At 43.7% G+C, this 20,167-nt stretch overlaps 1 protein-coding gene across 2 annotated transcripts in view; it reads right to left on the reverse strand.

Moving 5' to 3' along the window:
• Positions 1 to 483: 483 nt before the first annotated feature.
• CHSY1 (chondroitin sulfate synthase 1) overlaps positions 484 to 20,167 on the reverse strand; it is a 72,969-nt gene continuing 53,285 nt past the window's right edge. For both annotated transcript variants that reach the window (XM_070620475.1, XM_070620480.1), the window contains one exon: positions 484 to 3,493. In XM_070620475.1, the coding sequence (XP_070476576.1) occupies positions 1,901 to 3,493 (1,593 nt within the window). In that variant the 3' untranslated portion in view covers positions 484 to 1,900. The remainder of the gene's footprint in view (positions 3,494 to 20,167) is intronic.

The following is a 20,167-nucleotide window of genomic DNA, read 5'->3' on the forward strand; positions in this document are numbered from 1 at the left end:
AATTCCTACTGTGAGCACAATGTCATTATATTGGGTCTTAACTGTCATTACACAGTAAATACCTGTCCTGGGAGTGTAATTCGCATCCACAAAGCTTGCTGCCTTGGCATCAAAAATCTTACTTTTTTGATTCAACTGCGTGCAATTTATCCTGTAGCCAGATCTATCCTAAAACTCTGAGAACGTCCGTGCAACTGACAGCATCACGTGGGTACTTGTTAAAATGCAGATTCTAATGCGCCAGGAGGTCCACCATGGGGCCTGAGAGGCGCATTTGTACCAAGGAGCCAGACCAGGCTCGGACCTGGTTTGAAGATCTCTGTTCCAGAGAACACGACTGGGCAAAGTGAACAGGAACAAACAAAGGACAAGCTCATTCTAGGAAAAAATAGAGGAAGAGGCCCTTGAAAGTTAGCTTCATCTCACTCCCAAACTGCAGTCAACAGCAATATTCCCCTTAAATAACTCAAGAAACTTTACGAATCAGTGTTTAAGTTTTTTACTTTCCAAATGTAATACAATTCTTCAGCTAAAACAGGAGTAATGAGACAAAATGGATCTGAAAAGTACAATAGAAAAATATTGTTTACTAGTTTATTTTTCCAAATGAGCAACAGGCTATTTACAAGTAAGCAGATCTCCAATGATGTATATTAAAATGGCAAGTCTGTTACTGTTTGAAATCTAAATGAAAAAAAAATTTATTAAGGCACGTTTGATCTGTGAGTTTAAAACAAACTTTAAAACTTTCTGATGTAATGTCAGATTCATTTCACTTTTGTCCCCAACACAAGTGAGCACCAAAATTGTCAAAGAACACTTAATATTTAGTAAAACAGTAAGGAATGTAAAAATTAACGAGGGGGGAAAAGACTTTACAAAAGGAAATCTTTGGAGATCAGTTTTTTTACTGCAAATAAAACATACTAAACACACGCCCAATACACATAAATACCAGTAACTAAGAGGGACTCCAGAAACGGCAGTGCTCTAACCAACGGATATTAAATAAATTAAAGGTACTTCAGATACAAAGGAGAAAACAAAACAGCAATGAAAGAATGAAATAACCATTTCCACCAACGTAACACAGAAGGGTGAAGGGAACACACCAATACATCTCCCCCAGTGCTTTCATGAGGGTGGGTTTTTTTGTTTTAGCTTGCGCACATAAGATTTATTACAATAATTCTTCTTTGCTGTTCTAAGTACTAATACTTGACCCTTTCAAGAGAAGGGTCAGGAAGACAGAAAATGCCAAAGCCTTCTGGGAATTTAATGCCAGGTCCATTCAGGCTACAGGAATCACGAGGGCAGCCATGGCCTCACTGTGCCTTCCTTGTTCCCTCTGCTTCAAAAAACCTCCATGACAACAAACCCAAGTTTAGGAGAAAGAATCAACTTTGGAAAGCTCTCCTGAAGATGACGATACAGCTATTATCACATTTCCTTATTTTACAACTGGAACACGAAACGGCTTAAAAAAAAAAAGTCATAAAAAAGACAAAAGGTAGAATCTGTGCAATGTTAACAGTTACAACAAAACATTTACCAGAGTTACAGTGTTTTGTTACAATAATACTTTGCAGGATCGTTCACGTTTTCTGCCATAGGACTACAGCAAAGGGGTCTGAAAAGGAAATGAAAAAAAAAGTTTTGTTCATCAGGTACATTTCAAGTCCTAGTGAAGCAAGTCTGCTACATGACGTTCAGCAAGAAAATGTGTTCAAAGGCAAACATGATCACATTTTTGTTCAAAAAGCTCGATCTTCAAGGAGTCCTTTGTAAGAAAATCACATGTAAAATATATCCTTGTATGGACTTCAAAAACTGATCATACAAAAAATTTTTGAAAAATAAATTAGATAGTTAAAAACGTCTTTTCCAGCAGAGCTGGACATTAGGCTGTCCTCACTGAGCCATTATTATTGCTGCTTTTACTGTAACTTGGGTCATTTTTTTCTAGCCACATTTCAGCCAACTGCTGTGTGGACCCATATGTTGATGCTTTGGACCCCAAGCACATTTTGTACTGTTTGGGATCAAGATTGGGATCACAGAAGACGGGATGGTGGACGTGGACTACTCCTACTTCTTGGCTCCTGAACGTCTTCAAACCTGCCTGGACAACCTTGTTGAAAAGGTCCACATCCTCAAGCCCCCAGCCTTGGATGGAAACATCAAAGCCGCCTACTCGGACAAGATCTCCCTTATAAATACAAGTAATGCCAAACCCATAGTTTCTCCAGAAGCCGGTTTTTTGAGTAAAGGCAAAATGGTTGTCACTGGGAACTTTCCCACTATAAACAATCTTTGGATCGTACTGGCTAAAGATGATTGGAAAATATATTTGTTGGCCGAGAACTGTATTTGCTCGACATCGTTGGAGGAATTCTGTAGTGAACACGAGGTCAACGTCACAGAAGAAGAGCAAGGATTCATTATTAAACTGGGAAGATCCTACTTCAAGGGCCAAAGCTCTTGAAAACTCTCCAGACACAGACAAAATCTGCATGTCAGCTTTAGGGTACTTAACGCGATAATCTCTCATGAGTTCAACTTGTTTGGCCTTGTCAGGGTTGGAGTCAGAATTGAAAAGCAGAACAACAAGCTTGACGTTCTGATTTGGAATGAGACACGTCTTCTCGAAGTTACCCATAAATCTCACAAACATGTCAAAACGTCCAGACAAAGGAATCAATATATTTATCTTTTTCTCTTTGGGTTCTTTGTGCTCGCTCTTCGACCCGGGGAGCTGAAAGGGAACAAGCTTCTTCAGGGAATTCGAGAGAAAGGACAAGGATCCAGACTCCTGATTGATTTTCTTGGCCAATTCCTTGGCATCCAGTTCCTCGTGCTCCACAAACTGGATCTTGCTGAAGGCCTGCTGTAAATACGCGTGCCTCCGCACAGGAACCGTCATTTTCTTCCCTTTGTGCCTTTTGTACAGAAGCAGCAGGTCCAGGATATATTCGGCCCCATACATGGGATTCACGCGGCGATAGCCATACTGTATCTCCTTGAAATCAATAATGCGCCCTCTGGTCTTGGCGTTGGCATTGATCATCTCCATGACCTGCATGACAATGTCATCCAAGGCCTCTCTCTGGGCGGAGTCCATCCCTCTTCGAGGGGGCTGGCCATCTGCAGCCGAATACAAATATTTCCCAGTCAGAAACTCCCACTCCAGAATCTCCTCTCGCTGGCGGGGCTGAAACCTCATGAAGGAAGGAGGGATCCCCAGCTGGAGGTCTTCCTTATGAACCTCGGTGTTGCTGTATTTGCTCATCAGGACGATCTCGCGGTGGAGCTGAATGGTGCGGTGGCGGAGTTCGGCTATTTTGCGACTGAGCATGTAGCTGTGGAGCCGGTACTGGTAGGGCGGGTTTTTGTTGGGGTGCAGCGTGATGGCTCGGTGAATTTTACTGTTATGGAGATCTCTAATGTACCCCTTTTTGTTCTGCTCGTAATTCTCATAAAAAAGTTGCTGCATCTGTTAAGAAAAAAAAGATTGCTATTTTAGCATTACACGACTGAGTGTCCCCCATTCTTTTATTTCCTTACATGCCTGCAGACCCTAAAAAAATGTCACTATTAGAAATCTTTGTAAATGAGCCATAACACACAAAAGGCCCTAGACAAAGCCCCACCTACAGCAGTCCAACGAGATGAGAAGAACAGTTACAAACTGCTGAAAGAAATAAGACTTCATCAGTAAAGCTGGCCAATATAATTCTGCAGGAAACAGAATTATGAAAAACTTTTCCCATAAAGAAAAAGTGTAATCGTGAATCAGAGTGCACCAAGTCAGCATACCTGGGAGAGAGTGCCACCTTGGGGCCCACCAAGCCTGTTGACAGGGACCTAAGAGGCACAGTGCCCTCACTGAAGACTAGCAACCAATGGGAGCTGCCATCTATCTGGAACAGCAGCCCCTGCGGCTGCCCTTGTTTTGGAATAAACTGCATCTGATGGAGTAAAGAGGAGTGCAGCAGGATGACCTGCGCACAGGATTAGCACTGCTCCGGGGAGCTAGAGAGAAGGAAGCCGTTCACACGCAGGAAGAGGCCTGCCATCTGGAGGGACGTGCTGCAGGGGAAACCAAGGTTCTGCAAGGCAGCTGGAAGTGTGCACTCTGAAAATCCTTTAAATGCCTGCTTGTTCCTTGTGTCAGGTGTGCCCCTCCGTGGCCTCTGTGCAGGCGGGAGGAGGGTCTGCCTGCCCAGCACGGGGTCTCCAGTACCAACACAGAGCCGGCGCATGCAGGGCTCAGGAAAAGTCAGCTGAGCTGAAGGCAGGGAAGGCAAGGCAGCTCATTATTCCACCAACTCTCCCTCTGTCCTACGATACAGGTGTGGGGGAACATCAGCTTGAGGTCCATCACATGCTGGGGAGGTCTGCGTTCCCTCCAGTCAGGCAGGGAACACACTTAATTCCCCAGTTCATTCGAGCAACGAGATGATGAACGCCTACCAAGCCTTATGGAAAGAAGAATAAAAATTTGCAAAAAATGTTTAGTAAAAATAATACTTGAGGTTGGTATCAGCTAAATTAGTCCTGTTTCTTTCATTTGTGGTTCGGTTTTGGTTCTTGTTCGAATTGTTACATACTAACTCTTGATAAGGGTGATAAGAATTTCAAGAGAGAACTTATTGGTCTTTGGACAGTCATTTTTTTTTTTAAGAATAAATGAAGCCCACTTTACTTGGGGGGACACGGGTGCTCCCCAACATGGAATGATTTGTGAAGCCCTGGGAAGACTCCCCATCCAGAAACATTTCCCCCACTGACTCCAGGAATCCCATCCTTAGCTTGCTGGGTCCACCCTTCCTCTCCTAGCAGGCCTCTTTTTTTTTTTTTTTGGTGAGAAGAGATTGGCCCTGAGCTAACATCTGTTGCCAATCTTCCTTTTTCTTTCTTCTCCCCAAATCTCCAGTGCATAGTTGTGCATCCTAGTTGTAAGTCATTCTAGTTCTTCTATGTGGGACGCTGCCACAACACAGCTTGACGAGCAGCGTGTAGGTCCGCACCTAGGATCCAAACCTGCGAATCCTGGCCCGCCAAAGCGGAGTGCGTGAACTAACTACTCGGCCACGGGGCAGCCCCTGGACAGTCATATTTTTAACTTTTTCTTCTGAGCCATTGTAACCACCATAAAACAGAAAGATACAGATTAGCATTTTTACACCCCATTTTCCATTTCTATACAATACTGTAAGCTGCTAATAAATAAAGACAAGAAGAGGAAAAAAGAGGGAAATACTTCCAAAGAATAGCTTAAAAGAAGAAAGAGGGGCTGGACTGCCTGCCAGGTTCTGTGCAGGGGCTGCACGCACATTCACTCACTCCCAGAATTCCCATGGAGCCTGAGTCTGACAGACGCTGACCTGCTGAACTCCACTCTTTCCTCTCCCTGCACCTGTGAAGTCTGCTCTAGGTAGGAATTAGCATGGAATTACAACACCTCTGAAATGCACTCACTGCTTCCGACTCTGCTTCCCCCGTTGTCCATGATCAGCATATGGGACATGTACATGAATCATCCAGTGCAATAATTTCCAAATTTGACAGTTCATTAGAAAGGGCAGTCAAGTTTAAAATAAAGAGGAAGCAGAGTGCCTCTAACCTTGGAGAGAGCACTGCCTTTTCCGGGGGCTAAGACGCACCAGGACACGTGGGGCGCTCACCCACGCGCGGGCAGAGTCTGCTCGCTTTTCTCTCAATGTACTGCACACAGCACACAGCAGCACTGAGTTACTGGGAACTTCACATCCCTCTTCTGTCACCTACTGTAAACTAGGGGACAGCAAAACTCAAACACTTGATTTACTGAGAGAAGGCATGAAGCAACTGATGCTTGAACCCCTCCAAGCCCTGATGGATGGGCCACAGCGACGACTGAGAAAAACGATAGTAAAATAAATGCCCCATGGCAAGGTTCGGATGACGACCATACGGAGCATAATAATTTTATCCTTCTACTTCACTCTTTACATGAGTCACACGGAAGAAGTTTAATGAGAACTTCCCACTATGCATTTTCCGGCTGGGCTGATTCCGGGGTGCAACCTGCACGGCTACAGGTGACAAGTGAGTGTCATCTGGAGATTGAAAGCCATGAACAAAGACTGAGGAAAAGGTTTTGTAGGTGGTAAAAACTTCGAACAGTCATTTCCCGCGCTCCATCCCTCACCCGTCACGTGCCCCAGCAGTAACAAGGGAATGCCTGCGAGGCCATTCTTCCAGCTTTAACACAGGTAGCCTTACAACCTGAGACCCCACGACGCCCCTTGAGGATGCCACCTGTGTGACGAGGGCTACACAAGGGGCTGCAGCAGACAAATGAGTCACAACCTCCGCGCTCCAAGACTGGGGACTAGCAAAACTACTACTGCACGCCCCGCGATGGAAGGCTGCATGATAATTTTGGTAGAGATTTTACAGATGTTTATAATTACATATTATTTCCATTTTGTCTGCTTATTTCCAAATTTTTAACAATGAGCATGAAGAACTACGACTTTCTTTTTTAAAGGTTCCTCCATTTCCAAGATGACTTGGAACTGACTGAGCCGTCGATTGAACACACTGAGCCATCAATTTGGACTTACAAGTTGCTTTCTAAAATTAGGTCAGAACAATCTGAAACAGGTGCTGTTCCTTCCTCTCCCCCTGCACACAGCACATGCTGCCAATTCCATCTCCCTGGGTATCTCAGACCCTGCTCTTCTCTCGCCCGGCTGGTTATGCCTCAGCCTCCCATCCGTCTCCCTGCAGAATTCTGTTCTTCCCTCAATTCCACTCTCGACATAGCAGCAAAAATGGTCTTCCTAAAATATAAATCAAAGACTTATGGCTATAATATGAGTGGGAGAACTCATGATTCTCTCTTTCCAAATATCTCTTAAAAAGAGAATAAAGACATATAAAAGGAATAAACCCATAAGGACCAAAACATGGGAGGAGACACAGCAGACAAGAGATGCCCTCACATTCTGAGAAAATGAAGTGAGTGAAGGAAGATAAAATCTAACAGGCTGCTCTGAAGAGTAATAAAATTTACCCTTCAGAATCCCAAGAAAGATACCACTGCTGCGAAAGGTGGGGGAGAGGCCAGTGCTGCGCACAGGGAGCCTGGAGGAACTGGGAACACGGAGCAGTAGGTCCCACGTTCCCTCCCTACACAGCCAGGGCACAACTCCCCTCCCCCAGCACCACCCCAGGGGCGGGGAAGGAGGGTGGTGGCAGATGCCCATTATCTTCAAAGACACCCTCCAAGTTACTCTACCATTTAGATGATGGAGCTGTTGACAAAATAGACGTAGGACTGCCTACCAATTGTTGTAACTAAACTGGGACTGGCTAGTAGCACATATTGGAGGTTTTTAAATATGTTCATCATTTACATTAGTTATTCCTAAATAACTTCCCATTTTCCCTCACTCCTCTGGGGTTAGTTCATCGATAATCATATACATCTGAAGTTTGGTTTCTCCAGAAATGAAATCTGAACACCTGAGTAGGGATGAGTTCCAGGCTGACAATAGGGGGGAGATGAAAGTCTAAACAGTAGGAATGCCAGCCCTCATCTCTCAATTGGCTCCTAGAACACTTATCCTCCACTCCTCATCCTGAGTAGAAGACCGGAAGCGTCTTTTCTGGATCAACTAAACAGCCGCATAGAGATCTAGAGTCCAACAAAAGACATCAGGCAAAAAGTTGTATCACTACAGTAAATATAGTAGTTAAAAAAATCTTGAGCCCTGCCTGGTGGCATAGTGGTTAAGTTGGTATGCTCCAGGGTTTGTGGGTTTGGATCCTGAGTACGGCCCTACACAATGGTCATCAAGCCATGCTGTGGTGGCATCCCACACACAAAACAGAGGAAGACAGGTACAGGTGTTAGCTCAGGGCCAACCTTCCTCACCAAAAAAAACCCCCAACAAAACAAAACAAAAACCAAAAAAACTTGCCTGCAGAGTTTCCAGTTAATTTTTCAAGGCTTTACTCTTAAATGACAATCAACAACCAAGGACCCTCAGGCAGTTGAAAGAGGGCTCCTTCCAACAGGAAAGATGGAGACAAAACAAAGAAACAAAAAGCTTGGTGGAAAAAGAAACAATGCAAGTGAACAAAAGAAAAATTCAACAACAAAAACAAAACTATAATGTATTCAAAGAGAAGAATGTATCCATGCCACAAAAACAATACTATAAAAAAGAAAATCAGACTGCCACAACTAGAAGGACCTGCAACAAAGATATACAACTAGGTGAGGGAGGGGGCGGATTTGGGGAGACAAAGCAGGAAAAAAACAAAAGACTGGCAACAGTTGTTAGCTCATGTGCCAATCTTTAAAAAAAAAAAAGAAAATCAGAGAAAAAAATCTCTTGAAATTAAACATAAAATAGCAAGACAAAAAAGAAGAGTAGGGTTTGAAGATAAAGCTGAAGACTATCCCATAAAACAGAAACAGAAATGGACAACATAAAAGTATTCATTCTAGAAAGAGAAATCACAGTGGATAAAATAACTGTATAAAAAATGGGTCCAGAACTAAAGGGCTCAGGTGCCTCAATTACACCCTCAAGTGCCCAGTACCAAGTGTACAAATTCAGAACACCACAGACAAAACCATCTAAAAACTTCCAAAGAGGAGAAGAAAGGCCATTTACAATCAATCAGAAATTGAGCGGCACTGAACACAACCTACTGGGAGACAGAGAGCAATGCCCAAAGGTGGAAAGAGTGACAGTTATTTTCAATGCAGAATTCTCTTCCCAGCAAAACTGTCTACCAAGGAAGAGGGGAGAAGAGATGTTTTCAGGTATTCAAGGACTCAATTTTACCTCAAATCCCTTCTTTCCCAGGAAGAGGATGTATCCTCTAGAATGAGGGAACAAATCTAGAAAGATGATGACATAGGATCCAGAAAACAAGGGGCACAACACAGGCAACAGGAGAGAGCCTCAGAACGACAGGGAAAGGAAGTTCCACAGAAGAGTTCTATGGACTGAGTATCTGTGTCCCCCAGTTCACATGCTGAAGCCCTGACCCCAATGTGATGGTACCTGGAGGTGAGGTAACTGGGTTTAGATGAAGCCATGTGGGTGGAGCCCCCATGATGGGATTGGTACCCTTATCAGGGGATGAAGGGACCAGAGCACTTTCTCCCCACTATGCGAGGACAGAGCAAGAAAAGAGCCATCTCTAAACCAGGAAGATGGCCCTCACCACAACCAGATCATGCTGGCACCCTGATCTCAGACCTCCAGCCTGCAGAACTGTGTGGAAGTAAATGTCTGCCGTTCAAGCCCCTGGTCTATGGTGTTTTTGTTACAGCAGCCCAAACAGACTCAGACAAAGAGCTCTGCAGCAGACTGAGGGGAAGAGAGCTCGGAGGCTCACTGTCTCTACCTCCAGAGTCTAGCTCAGTGCCCGACACATTACAAGATGCGCGATAGATATGTGATGATTTCACGGCAAACAGTCAAGTCGTTAAGCACAGCAAGTACCAAGCAGTTGTTGAATAATTTCAATGCAGAATAACACAGCTAATGAGGACTGACTGATACAATACATGTACTTGGTAATAACATCCAGGGACAAGGCTGGGCTCGCTCCTCTGACCAGGAAATATTTTAAAATGTAAAACTCCACTGTACATGTTAAAGAAAATACCCTTCCAGACAAAGGATGTAGTTGTCCTTTGTTTTTCACTCCCGAGAAGAGCAAATATATGACTGCACATTTTATTCTTGGCTAGCAAAACCCCACAGGAGAGCGAGCGCCGATGGAGTGCTCTGTGGAGCGCACGGTCTTCTCTGCATGATTGATTGCTTCTTACACACTCGCTAGGACATCAAGTCCCCAAACACTTTCAGGAATACGTTTCTCAAAATGTTTCAGAGGCTATTTGTGGCCAGTACTTTCACAGTGACTGAAGTCTAGGCAAGCTTTACCTGAAACACAGATTGTGTGTGCTGAAGGCATAAAGACGAAGAGGAGACAATTAGTGACTAACAGGCGGATGAAAACCTTAAAACCCCCTGAAACCATTACAGACAGTTTTAAAGTATAGTAAAGGTGTTCTGGGCACCTTGTGGCTAAACTCCAAAAGTTCGACTGGAAAGGTAAAAAAACCAAAAATGAATATAATTTATGAAGAAGAAATCAGTTGCAAGACAAAAGTGTTTTGTGTGTGTGTGTGTGTGTGTGTGTGTGTGTGTTTGAGGGAGGAAGCACTGGACAAAAAGAATTTAAAAATAAGGCCAAGTTTATGCCCAGACTGGCCAGTGTCCCCTCACCTCACTCCAAAGGACTAACGTAGTGCACTAACATAGCTACAAAATAAATGCTTTAGACAAGCTACCCACCTGCCCAACTGGAGGGAATACATACCTGCAAAGCTCTTCAGAAAAATCTAAACAAACGCCAATTAAATAGCTCCCACTGTAAAAGGGCAAATACAGACCTAAGTCCTTTACAGGTGAGCAGATCAAATGTAACAGGTGAGGACGTGCACCTCCACATAAGGATATTAACGGTAACACCAAGACTCTGTCCAAATCAGCTTCAGGTGGCCCCGTCAGTCACTGAGCACATCTGCCAACCGCCCTCAGCTTCCGTACGAAGCCTTATGAGAAGTGGTTTTGGGGTAGAGGTAAGGAACTATTTCCTTTTCACCCCCGATGCGGTGGGACAGGAGAAGTAGAGGGGGAAATTCAGTTCAGAGAAAAATTTTTTGAGAGAAATGTAGGTTACAAATCACCTTGAAAATCAAGAACAGGGAATATAAAATACAATTCAAAGCAAAAATGTCAATGAGATATTAAGGCCAAGTTAGGGAGGAATGATCTAGAAATCATCTGTGATTCCTGAAATGGAGGCGGGTGGGAGAAGCAGTGGCCCCAGCAGCTCCACGGCCCTGGCCCAGACCTCCGGGGCACCCCTGGCTGTGAGTGTGCAACGGCCCCCACCCACTCACCTCTCTGCTTTGCACTCTTATTCCAAGTCACTCTCTCCACCTGATCACATACAGGGATCTTAGTGCTTCTGTATCTCATTTCTGCCTTTGCAGTATTTTGGGCATTTACATTTGATTTTTGAATCCCTTGCAAATTCTCCTCAAACTGTCTTTGTTTGTTTATACTTTGGATTCTCTGCTGCCATTTGGGTTTTTCCTACCTTTTGTTTTTCTTTAAAGATGCCTGGTTGCATTTAAGAAGGCATGCTGTGGGCGAGACAAAACTGAACCATTTTGCTTTTAGGCACTTCAATGAGAAACAGCTGGGTCATCAAGCTGAACACCTGTATCTTCTATCCATTGTCCCTCTCTCCTTCATATCACAGCCAATTTGCTGCTCACAACATCCCCTGCTAAGCAGGTAAGATTTAATTTCTGAACACCAAGCAATTTCCTGGATTCAACAGGAATGAAGTCCACAATCCTTAAGAGGTATAATCACAGACTAAAGTAAGTGTTTAGCAATTTTTGGGTGATAGAAATAAAACTATTACTTCTCTGGAAAAAAGTTTAGAATGTAACAAGTTAAAGAATAAAGATTAAGAAATAAGACTGTATGGAGACAGTTATTGCTTTTATGCCACAAAGAATTTGAAAGACCTTGGACGAGTCAGATAACGTGTTGGGTGTGAAGTTTTCGCGTTTGTAAAATGACTGTACTGTACTAGGGGTTCCTGCAAGGTGAAGAGTTCTAAGATGTTATGTGTCCATTCTAGAACCAGCCACGTAAAATTCTGACGTCGTGCCCCGAGGTTCTTCTACCCCGCCACCTGACGCGGCTGAAGGTGCAGATCAGAATGGCACAGGGTTCTTCTACCTGCAGTGAATCAAACTGCACTAGGAGCAGGAAAGGCTAACACCACATCCCAAGGGACTGTTGCCATCCTATAAAAGCAAGCCTCCAATTTTGCTACAAATAAAAATAGTTAAGGATATGAGATTCATAAGAGTTAATTTTAGTAATTCGAGGGCTAACAAATATGTAATTTTTTTCTTACAAAAATTTTTTCTGAATAGTACCAAATTTAGAATTTAAGAGCATTTTATTATTATAAAGTATTTCAATGACCTACAATTTGGCATATTATTTGGAAGAATATTATAAAGTGGAAAGTTAAAAAGTACTGCAGAAGAAAGCACAAATGAATGCATCAGGTTATTCAATAATCACAAGGTTATTCCTTTCTTTAAAAAAATGGACTGAAGAAGCCCTCTTAAGATGCATACAGTACCACTGATGGTTTCATTTAATTTCCAGCGTCCGTAAAACAGCCCTTAATCTTTGTTCTGAAAAGTACCCACATAATCTTGGACTCCAGCAAAGCCATTTCCTTTACTGTGAGATGTTTCAGGACTCTGAGTCATTCCACGGTAAATCCGAGAGGGGCTAATAAATATCAAGGTCACGCTATTCCCAGGAACTTCTAGCCCAGCTGGGAATAACCATCAACTACCCACATCTAATCTTCAGTTCACAAATACCTTCTACGGTCTTCATTAGCAAACGTCCTGCTTGTCCTCTGCAACGAAGGCCAACATTCTCATTAGGTCATGGTTCTGCCCATCAACTGTTTACATGAATGGCCTTCATTAAATACATATTTCAGCCACATCAACAGATTATCACCGCTCTAGATCAACAGCCATTTCTAATTCTGATTTATACAGGGTTTCAATTCATTGCAGAGAATTTGTTTTCCTATCATTTTGTCCTGAAAACTGGTTCAAGGAAAATATAGGTTGCTTAAATGTGAAGAGACCATAACTGATGGCAGTTTCAAAATAACCATCTTCACAGGTTTTAAATTAACATCCTTATACATCTACAGGTAGGTTTTCCAGAAAATTTACTGTCTGAAGCAGGACCTTTTGAGATGAAAGACGGAGTCTGTTAACAATTAGGCCAAGATTACTAGCACAAACAGGGCCTGTTCCCAGTTCTCAGGACATATGGTTATCCTACATGTCCCTATTAGGGCTCTCCTAATTAGTTTTGTGTAGGCTTTGCCAACTTTCATCCAATTAAATTAAAGGATTAGGTACTTTGTATTTTAAAGACTCCATTCAAAAAAGTAAACTTTTCATGGGAATTAAGCTGGGTCTCTGGTGGTAAAAAATGAGAACTATATGAATGTGTCTTGAACGGTTAGTGTCAAATTCTGAAATCTAAATACCTTTTAGAGAAGTCTGATGCACTTCAAAATAATTGAGAATTAAGCTTGGCGAAGTAAAACGAAAACTGTTGGTAGTAATTTAAGACTTCAACATAAGACAATAAGCACAGTAATTAAGCTGAAATCAATTGTCCGCAAGTGAGCATTCCGTGGTCTGAACCCTCAATAGCGATGGCGGGGGGAGGAGAGGGCTCTTACTCACAGTCAGAAAACCGAATCTGAACTCCTCTCACCTCTTTACTAACGTGTGACCTTGGGGGAGTCACCTGAGCTTTCCAGGCATCACTTTCTTCTTTTTCATAGAGAAAGCAGCAAATGTGGCAGCGTTATGAAGAATGAATGTATGCAGAACCACATTTATACGAGCAAATGTGGCACCAAATACTTACAGGACACTCACAGTAAAGGCAGGGAAAATTCAAGAGGCCACGTCTGGGGACAGGACAAGCATGCACACAAGACAGGGCACAGCAGTGGGCAGCACAACCCCGGTCCCGGGGCTGCCCACGAGGGATGGCTATGCAGGGCCCTCTCTAAAACACTCCTCACTGCAGACACCGCTGGCCTCCACTTACACGTCCCCTCACAGAGCTCCCGCCTCCCTCCGGTCAGCGTGCAACCACAGACCAGCTCTCAGACCTGCCCAAAAATCTATATGATACACTGATTTAAGCGGCAGTCTAGGTGATCACCAAAAAACAAACCAAAACAAAAATAAAACTAGAAACAACCTTACAGGGCAGGGTAGGGGAACGCACCAGGTCGGGGAGGTGGGAGAGCAGGGACACACGGGAATACACGCCAGTGCGCTCCTATCTTCCGACTTTTAAAGAGCAGCTAGAAATCTGGCTACACTGCGCAGTCTCCTAAGGCTAGCAGTCAGTTCAAATGAGAAAAGAGAGTGAGCGAGAGGGACAGACAGAAAGCGAAATGTGAGCCAAAACAAATCTGCAGGTCAACAAGTTCATTTCCTCCTAGGATATTTTTAAAAGTCAAGTCCTGATTTGTTGCAGAAATCTGATTTTATATAAAGATAATTTATATAATTTTAACTTAGCACATTTATCAAGAAATAGCTTACAAAACAAAACCACCTAAAGATTCAAGCAGCCTTAAATGATGAAGGCCTAATGACAGGAAAACCCAGTGGAATTGCTGTCACAATATAAAGTCACAGGACAGGGCAGCAAGGCCAATGAGTGAGCGGGACAAGAACGCAGCCCAATTCTGTCCACTCCAGTCTACAACGGAAGCCAATGGTACGAACCACAGCTCTGCTTCACACAATGAAGCCAGACCTGGCAGTATGCGTCCTACAGTGCTGACTATGCCTGCGGGGGTGGGGGATAAAGATCGCCTTCTGGATGCCTAGCTTACCCTGCGGGGTTATGGAGGCCATGTGTGTAAGGAAAAACTCTGCTCGAGGAGACGGTGGGGTGAGGGAGCCATTAAAGCTTTAAATTCCACAGTGTTCAATTTCCATAGAAGTAATGCAAATCAACATTTTCAAAACAAAGGAGCAAAAGACAGTCTTTTCAACGAATGGTGCTGGAACAACTGGACATTCACATACCCAAAAAAATCGATTTAGACACAGACTTTAAACTTTTCACAAAAATTAACTCAAAATGGATCATAGACCTAAATGTAAAACGTAAAACTATAAAACTCCTAGAAGATAACGTAAGAGAAAACTTAAGATGATAACATAAGAGAAAACCCAGATGACCTTGGGTCTAGAGATGACTTTTTAGATATAACCCCAAAGGCATGATCCATGAAAGCAATAATGGATAAGCTGGACTTCATTAAAATTAAAAACAACTCTGCAAAAGATACTATCAAGAGAATGAGAGGACAAGGCACAGTCAAGGAGAAAGTATCTGCAAAAGATATATCTGATAAAGGACTGTTATCCCAAATATACAAAGAACTCCAACTCACAGTAAGAAAATAAACAACCTGATTAAAAAAATGGGCAAAACATCTTAAAAGACACCTCACCAAAGAAGATACACAGATGGCAAGTAAGCACATGAAAAGATGTTCAACATCATACTTCACTAGGGAACTGCAGATTAAGACAACAAGATACTACCACACCTATTAAAATAACCAAAATACAAAATACTGACAACACCAAATGCTGGCAAAGATGTGGAGAAGCAAGAGATAATCTCATTCACTGCTGGTGGGAATGCAAAACGGCACAGCCACTTTGAAGACAGTTTGGCAGTTTCTTACAAAACTGGAACATACTTTTACTGTAAGATCTAGCACAGTTTGGCAGTTTCTTACAAAACTAAACAAACTTTCAACTGTAAGACCTAGCAATCTCACTTCTCGGTATTTAATCAAACGCACTGAAAACTTATGTCCACACAGTTTGTCAACTTACGTTCTGCCCATGGTTATTTCTAGCACCTTTATTCATAACTGCCACACCTGGAAGCAACCAAGATATCCTCCTCCAAGTAGGTGAATGGATGAACGAACTGTAGTACTTCCAGACAGTGGAGTATTACTCACCAAGAAAAAGAAATGAGCTATTAAGCTACAGAAAGACATGGAGGAACCTTAAATGCATATTACTAAGAGAAAGAAGCCAATCTGAAAAAGCTACATACTGTGTGATTCCAATTACATGATATTCCGGAAAAGGCAAAACTATGGAGACAGTAAAAAGGTCAGCGGTTGCCAGGGGCTGGAGGGAGGGAGAGGAATGAACAGGCAGAGCAGAGAGGAGTTTTAGGGCAATGAAGCTATTCCACATGACACTATAATAGTGGATATATGACATCACGCATTCGTCAAAACCAGCAGAATATACAACACCAAGAGGGAACCCGAATATAAACTACAGACTGGGTGGTGATGGTATGTCAGTGTAGGTTCATCGGTGTAACACGTGTGCCACTCTGATGGGGGATGTTGATATGGGGGAGGCTATGCATGTGTGGAGGGTGGGGATGGGAATAAATGAGAAATTTCTGTACATTCTGTTCAATTTTGCTGAACTTAAAACTGCTCTAAAAGTAAAGTTTATTAATTTAAAAACCACACAGGCAACCTATTAGACAAAAATCCTGACACGTAATAGATTCCCTTAATAAACATTTACCCCAAGGATGAAAAGTTAATAACTGGGAATTTCAATGTAATAAGCAGATAATCATCTGACACTTCCAAAATAACCCACTTCCCCTAGCCAGCCCACTCAGCACAACTCTGCCGTTAGTTAAATGTTAGGCAACACGTCTGAACTGACAGTTTGTCCTTTAACTCTTCAGAGGCATCTGATTTTTTAAAAAATGCTTATTATCCCCAATCCCTATTTGAAGTGAAACAATTTATGTGACTTTGCGACATTAATAAGCAACATCTCTTGCAAGCTATGCAGTTCCCATGTCTCCACCATTCAGTCCTATGAGGCAGTCTATGACTCTCCACATTGTAAAAACCAGGTGACAAGTTCACATGTTCTGCAACCTGTGCTGTGCCCTCTGTCACCGCGTGGCTGGACAGGGCTGGCCCTCAGCTCTGTCTCGGGACGGCTGGCTCCTGACAGGTCCTGCTCTGGGCACAGGGCACATGCAGAGGCCAGATGGTGGCAGCCCTGTTCTCCCGGAGCTCACACCCCAGGGGACGGACAGGCAGTTCACAGTAAACAGGTAACAGGTGAGATGGGAAATGGAGCTTTGAGGAAACATACAATGAGAGAGACAGCAAAGAGGGGGGTGCCGTGCACCTCCTTGGCTGGGAGGGCCGCTCCAACAGGGAGATCTCGGAGCCGAGACCAGATGGAAGCGAGGGGGTGAGGGAAGTGCTCCGATGGCACTGCAGGTCAAGGACTACAGAAGACGCTGTACTCCCTCCAGAGCACTCATTTCTTCAGCAAAATATGACTCACCTATTCCAAGCAAGGGCCACATATGGGAGCAAGGAGCAGGCACCAGGGCTGGCCATCCCCTCGACCGTGCACCCTGGAGCTCTTTGGCCGAGGCCACAGTCCCCCTTTCCAACCTCCACATTCCACCACAGTCCTTCCACATGGCTCAGGGCAAGGCTCATCAAGTGTGCAGGGGGGGCCGATTATAAGGCTGGGGTTAGATAAGCAGCGTGTGTGTGTGTGTCTGTGCGTGCACGCTCACGTGCATGTGTGTGAGTATTTTAATAGCATAATCAGTAAGAAAGTTTAACAGCTAGAAATGACTACCCCAAACTTTCTAAACAACTATGTAAACTCCAGGGAACCAAATTTTGGTCAGATAAAGCATAAGGGCAAAGAAAAGAGTGGAGAAGTCCCCTATTTACTGTGTGCACAACAAACACTGCAGGCGCTCAGGACGAAGATCTGGTGACAGCACCAATCTTCCACAGTGGGATGAAGCGAACCTTCAGGAACCTTCACTTCCCTAAGAAAACCCACCCTCTTGGCAAAGGAGAGCACATCAGGATCTTTTTCCCTTGTGAGTAGGTGGGGGCACTGAGTCTCGGCATGGGGGTGCCAGGAAAGGAAGGGACATGCCAGGGACAGTGTCACTTACACTCAGCACTGATTTCCACACCTCCCTCTCCACCCACTTCCTTCCTCCTCTGCTGACTTACAGGCAGCCGGCAGCCACCTCACCTTGGCCCAGCACCAGAACAAAGTGGGATCCAGATGCCAGCCCCGTCATCTTTTAAAGTGGAAGTGACTCAAAAGAACTAAGCAACTTCCCCCAAAGCCCTCTGGATGTGGTTACTGAGTCTTCAGCAGTAAAGCCATTACTGGTAAGAGCAGTTACGTAATCTTTAAGTTAGAAAAATAAAAAGAAAATCATTCTTAAGAATGGGTAACTTTTGTTTGACTATTAACATTTACTTATACATTGGCCTCAAGTACTGTAAACTGAAAGGAAACAGTGAAAAAGTTCACCTAAGGTAAAGCTGTCTCAACTAATTAAATCTAATTAAATGGCTTTACTCCTGTCTCTTTCTTACCCTGTTCATATGGACCCATACATTTTACATGGGCACCTCAGCTGAGAAACGGTTAAGCAGCTAGGTAATGCTTTAAAGTATTTCAAAATGACACATTTTCACTACTAGTTTTTTTGTTTCTTGGGTTTTTTTTCTGCTGAGGAAGATTCACCCTGACCTAACATCCGTGCCAATCTTCCTCTTTTTTTTAGTACGTGGGCTGCCAGGACAGCATGGTCGCTAAAAGAGCTGTGTAGGTCTGTGCCAAAGCAGAGTGCGAACTAAATCACTAGGCCACTGGGGCTGGCCCTTCACTACTTGCATTTTAAATGATAACTTCTAAATTAATTTTGCTCCGAATTCCATGGCCAGTACAACTACCTAGACATCAATTTTGCCTTATCTTCCTCATTTCCTTCTAAGACTCTGCAGCATTAAATACAGGTCCATAATAATCAAGTACCAAAACGGAAGAGAAGGGAGAACTGCTTCTAAACCTCATATCTCATCAGTCACACCCAGAGCCTGCTCTTCCTACCTGGAGCAGAACCACGGCACACACACGGTCCCCGAGTCCCACACACCCTGCCTCTAAGTTAAATCACGCCCAGAGCCTGCTCTTCCTACCTGGAGCAGAACCACGGCACACACACGGTCCCCGAGTCCCCGCACACCCTGCCTCTAAGTTAAATCACACCCAGAACCTGCTCTTCCTACCTGGAGCAGAACCACGGCACACACACGGTCCCCGAGTCCCGCACACCCTGCCTCTAAGTTAAATCACACCCAGAGCCTGCTCTTCCTACCTGGAGCAGAACCACGGCACACACACGGTCCCCGAGTCCCGCACACCCTGCCTCTAAGTTAAATCACACCCAGAGCCTGCTCTTCCTACCTGGAGCAGAACCACGGCACACACACGGTCCCCGAGTCCCGCACACCCTGCCTCTAAGTTAAATCACACCCAGAGCCTGCTCTTCCTACCTGGAGCAGAACCACGGCACACACACGGTCCCCGAGTCCCCGCACACCCTGCCTCTAAGTTAAATCACACCCAGAACCTGCTCTTCCTACCTGGAGCAGAACCACGGCACACACACGGTCCCCGAGTCCCGCACACCCTGCCTCTAAGTTAAATCACACCCAGAGCCTGCTCTTCCTACCTGGAGCAGAACCACGGCACACACACGGTCCCCGAGTCCCGCACACCCTGCCTCTAAGTTAAATCACACCCGCGACCACTCTGTGCCCGTGTTTGGTTACAGGAGAGGGGAGACGGTGAGGGCCGTGAAGGCTGGGGGTGGGGGATAACCACTGGTGCCTTTAAACAGTCAAAATTCTATTTTCAAGAGTACACTTCTGAAAAGGATGCCCAAAAGACACGATCTCCCCTACTTCTCTGTCCTAAAGTTTCAACAGATTTCACAATGTGTCTCATAATAAAGAGCAGACACAATGACATAAAGAGAGATTTCATGAATGAAGTATAGTCTTACACCATTTCATAAGCCTGCACTGTCAGCCAGGTGTTTCTTAAAATGCCATCTTGCAGAAATATTTAAATCACTTGTGATTACTATTTTAAAATCTTTTTTATTACTATAAAGCAAAATACATTCATTATAAAATACTGAAAAGAGAATAGTTATAAACCTATTCTGCTGACGTTTGGAAAGTATTTGTGCTAATGCACATCTTCACATATAAGGTGAGTAAAAACCTATATTCTGCAAACTATACAGTGCATATATCCTTATAAGTTTATCATTTCTGAGTAATAATTCTACTTCCAACCATCTTATTTTCCTGATATAGTTAACAACACTAACTGCTACATAAAATCAAGCTATTCTATTTGTCACTCAGAAGAGACACTAAAATTATAAGCTAGAGGAAAAGCAAAAATTTCATAGAAGTGAGAAAGCTGGAAGGCTATTATAAAGGAATAAGTCATATGTCAACCAAAGGCTGGAAGTACAAATGTTTTTCATAAAAAATATTGTGT

Source organism: Equus przewalskii, chromosome 1, assembly GCF_037783145.1.
Source record: "Equus przewalskii isolate Varuska chromosome 1, EquPr2, whole genome shotgun sequence".
Classification (NCBI taxonomy): Eukaryota; Metazoa; Chordata; class Mammalia; order Perissodactyla; family Equidae; genus Equus; species Equus przewalskii.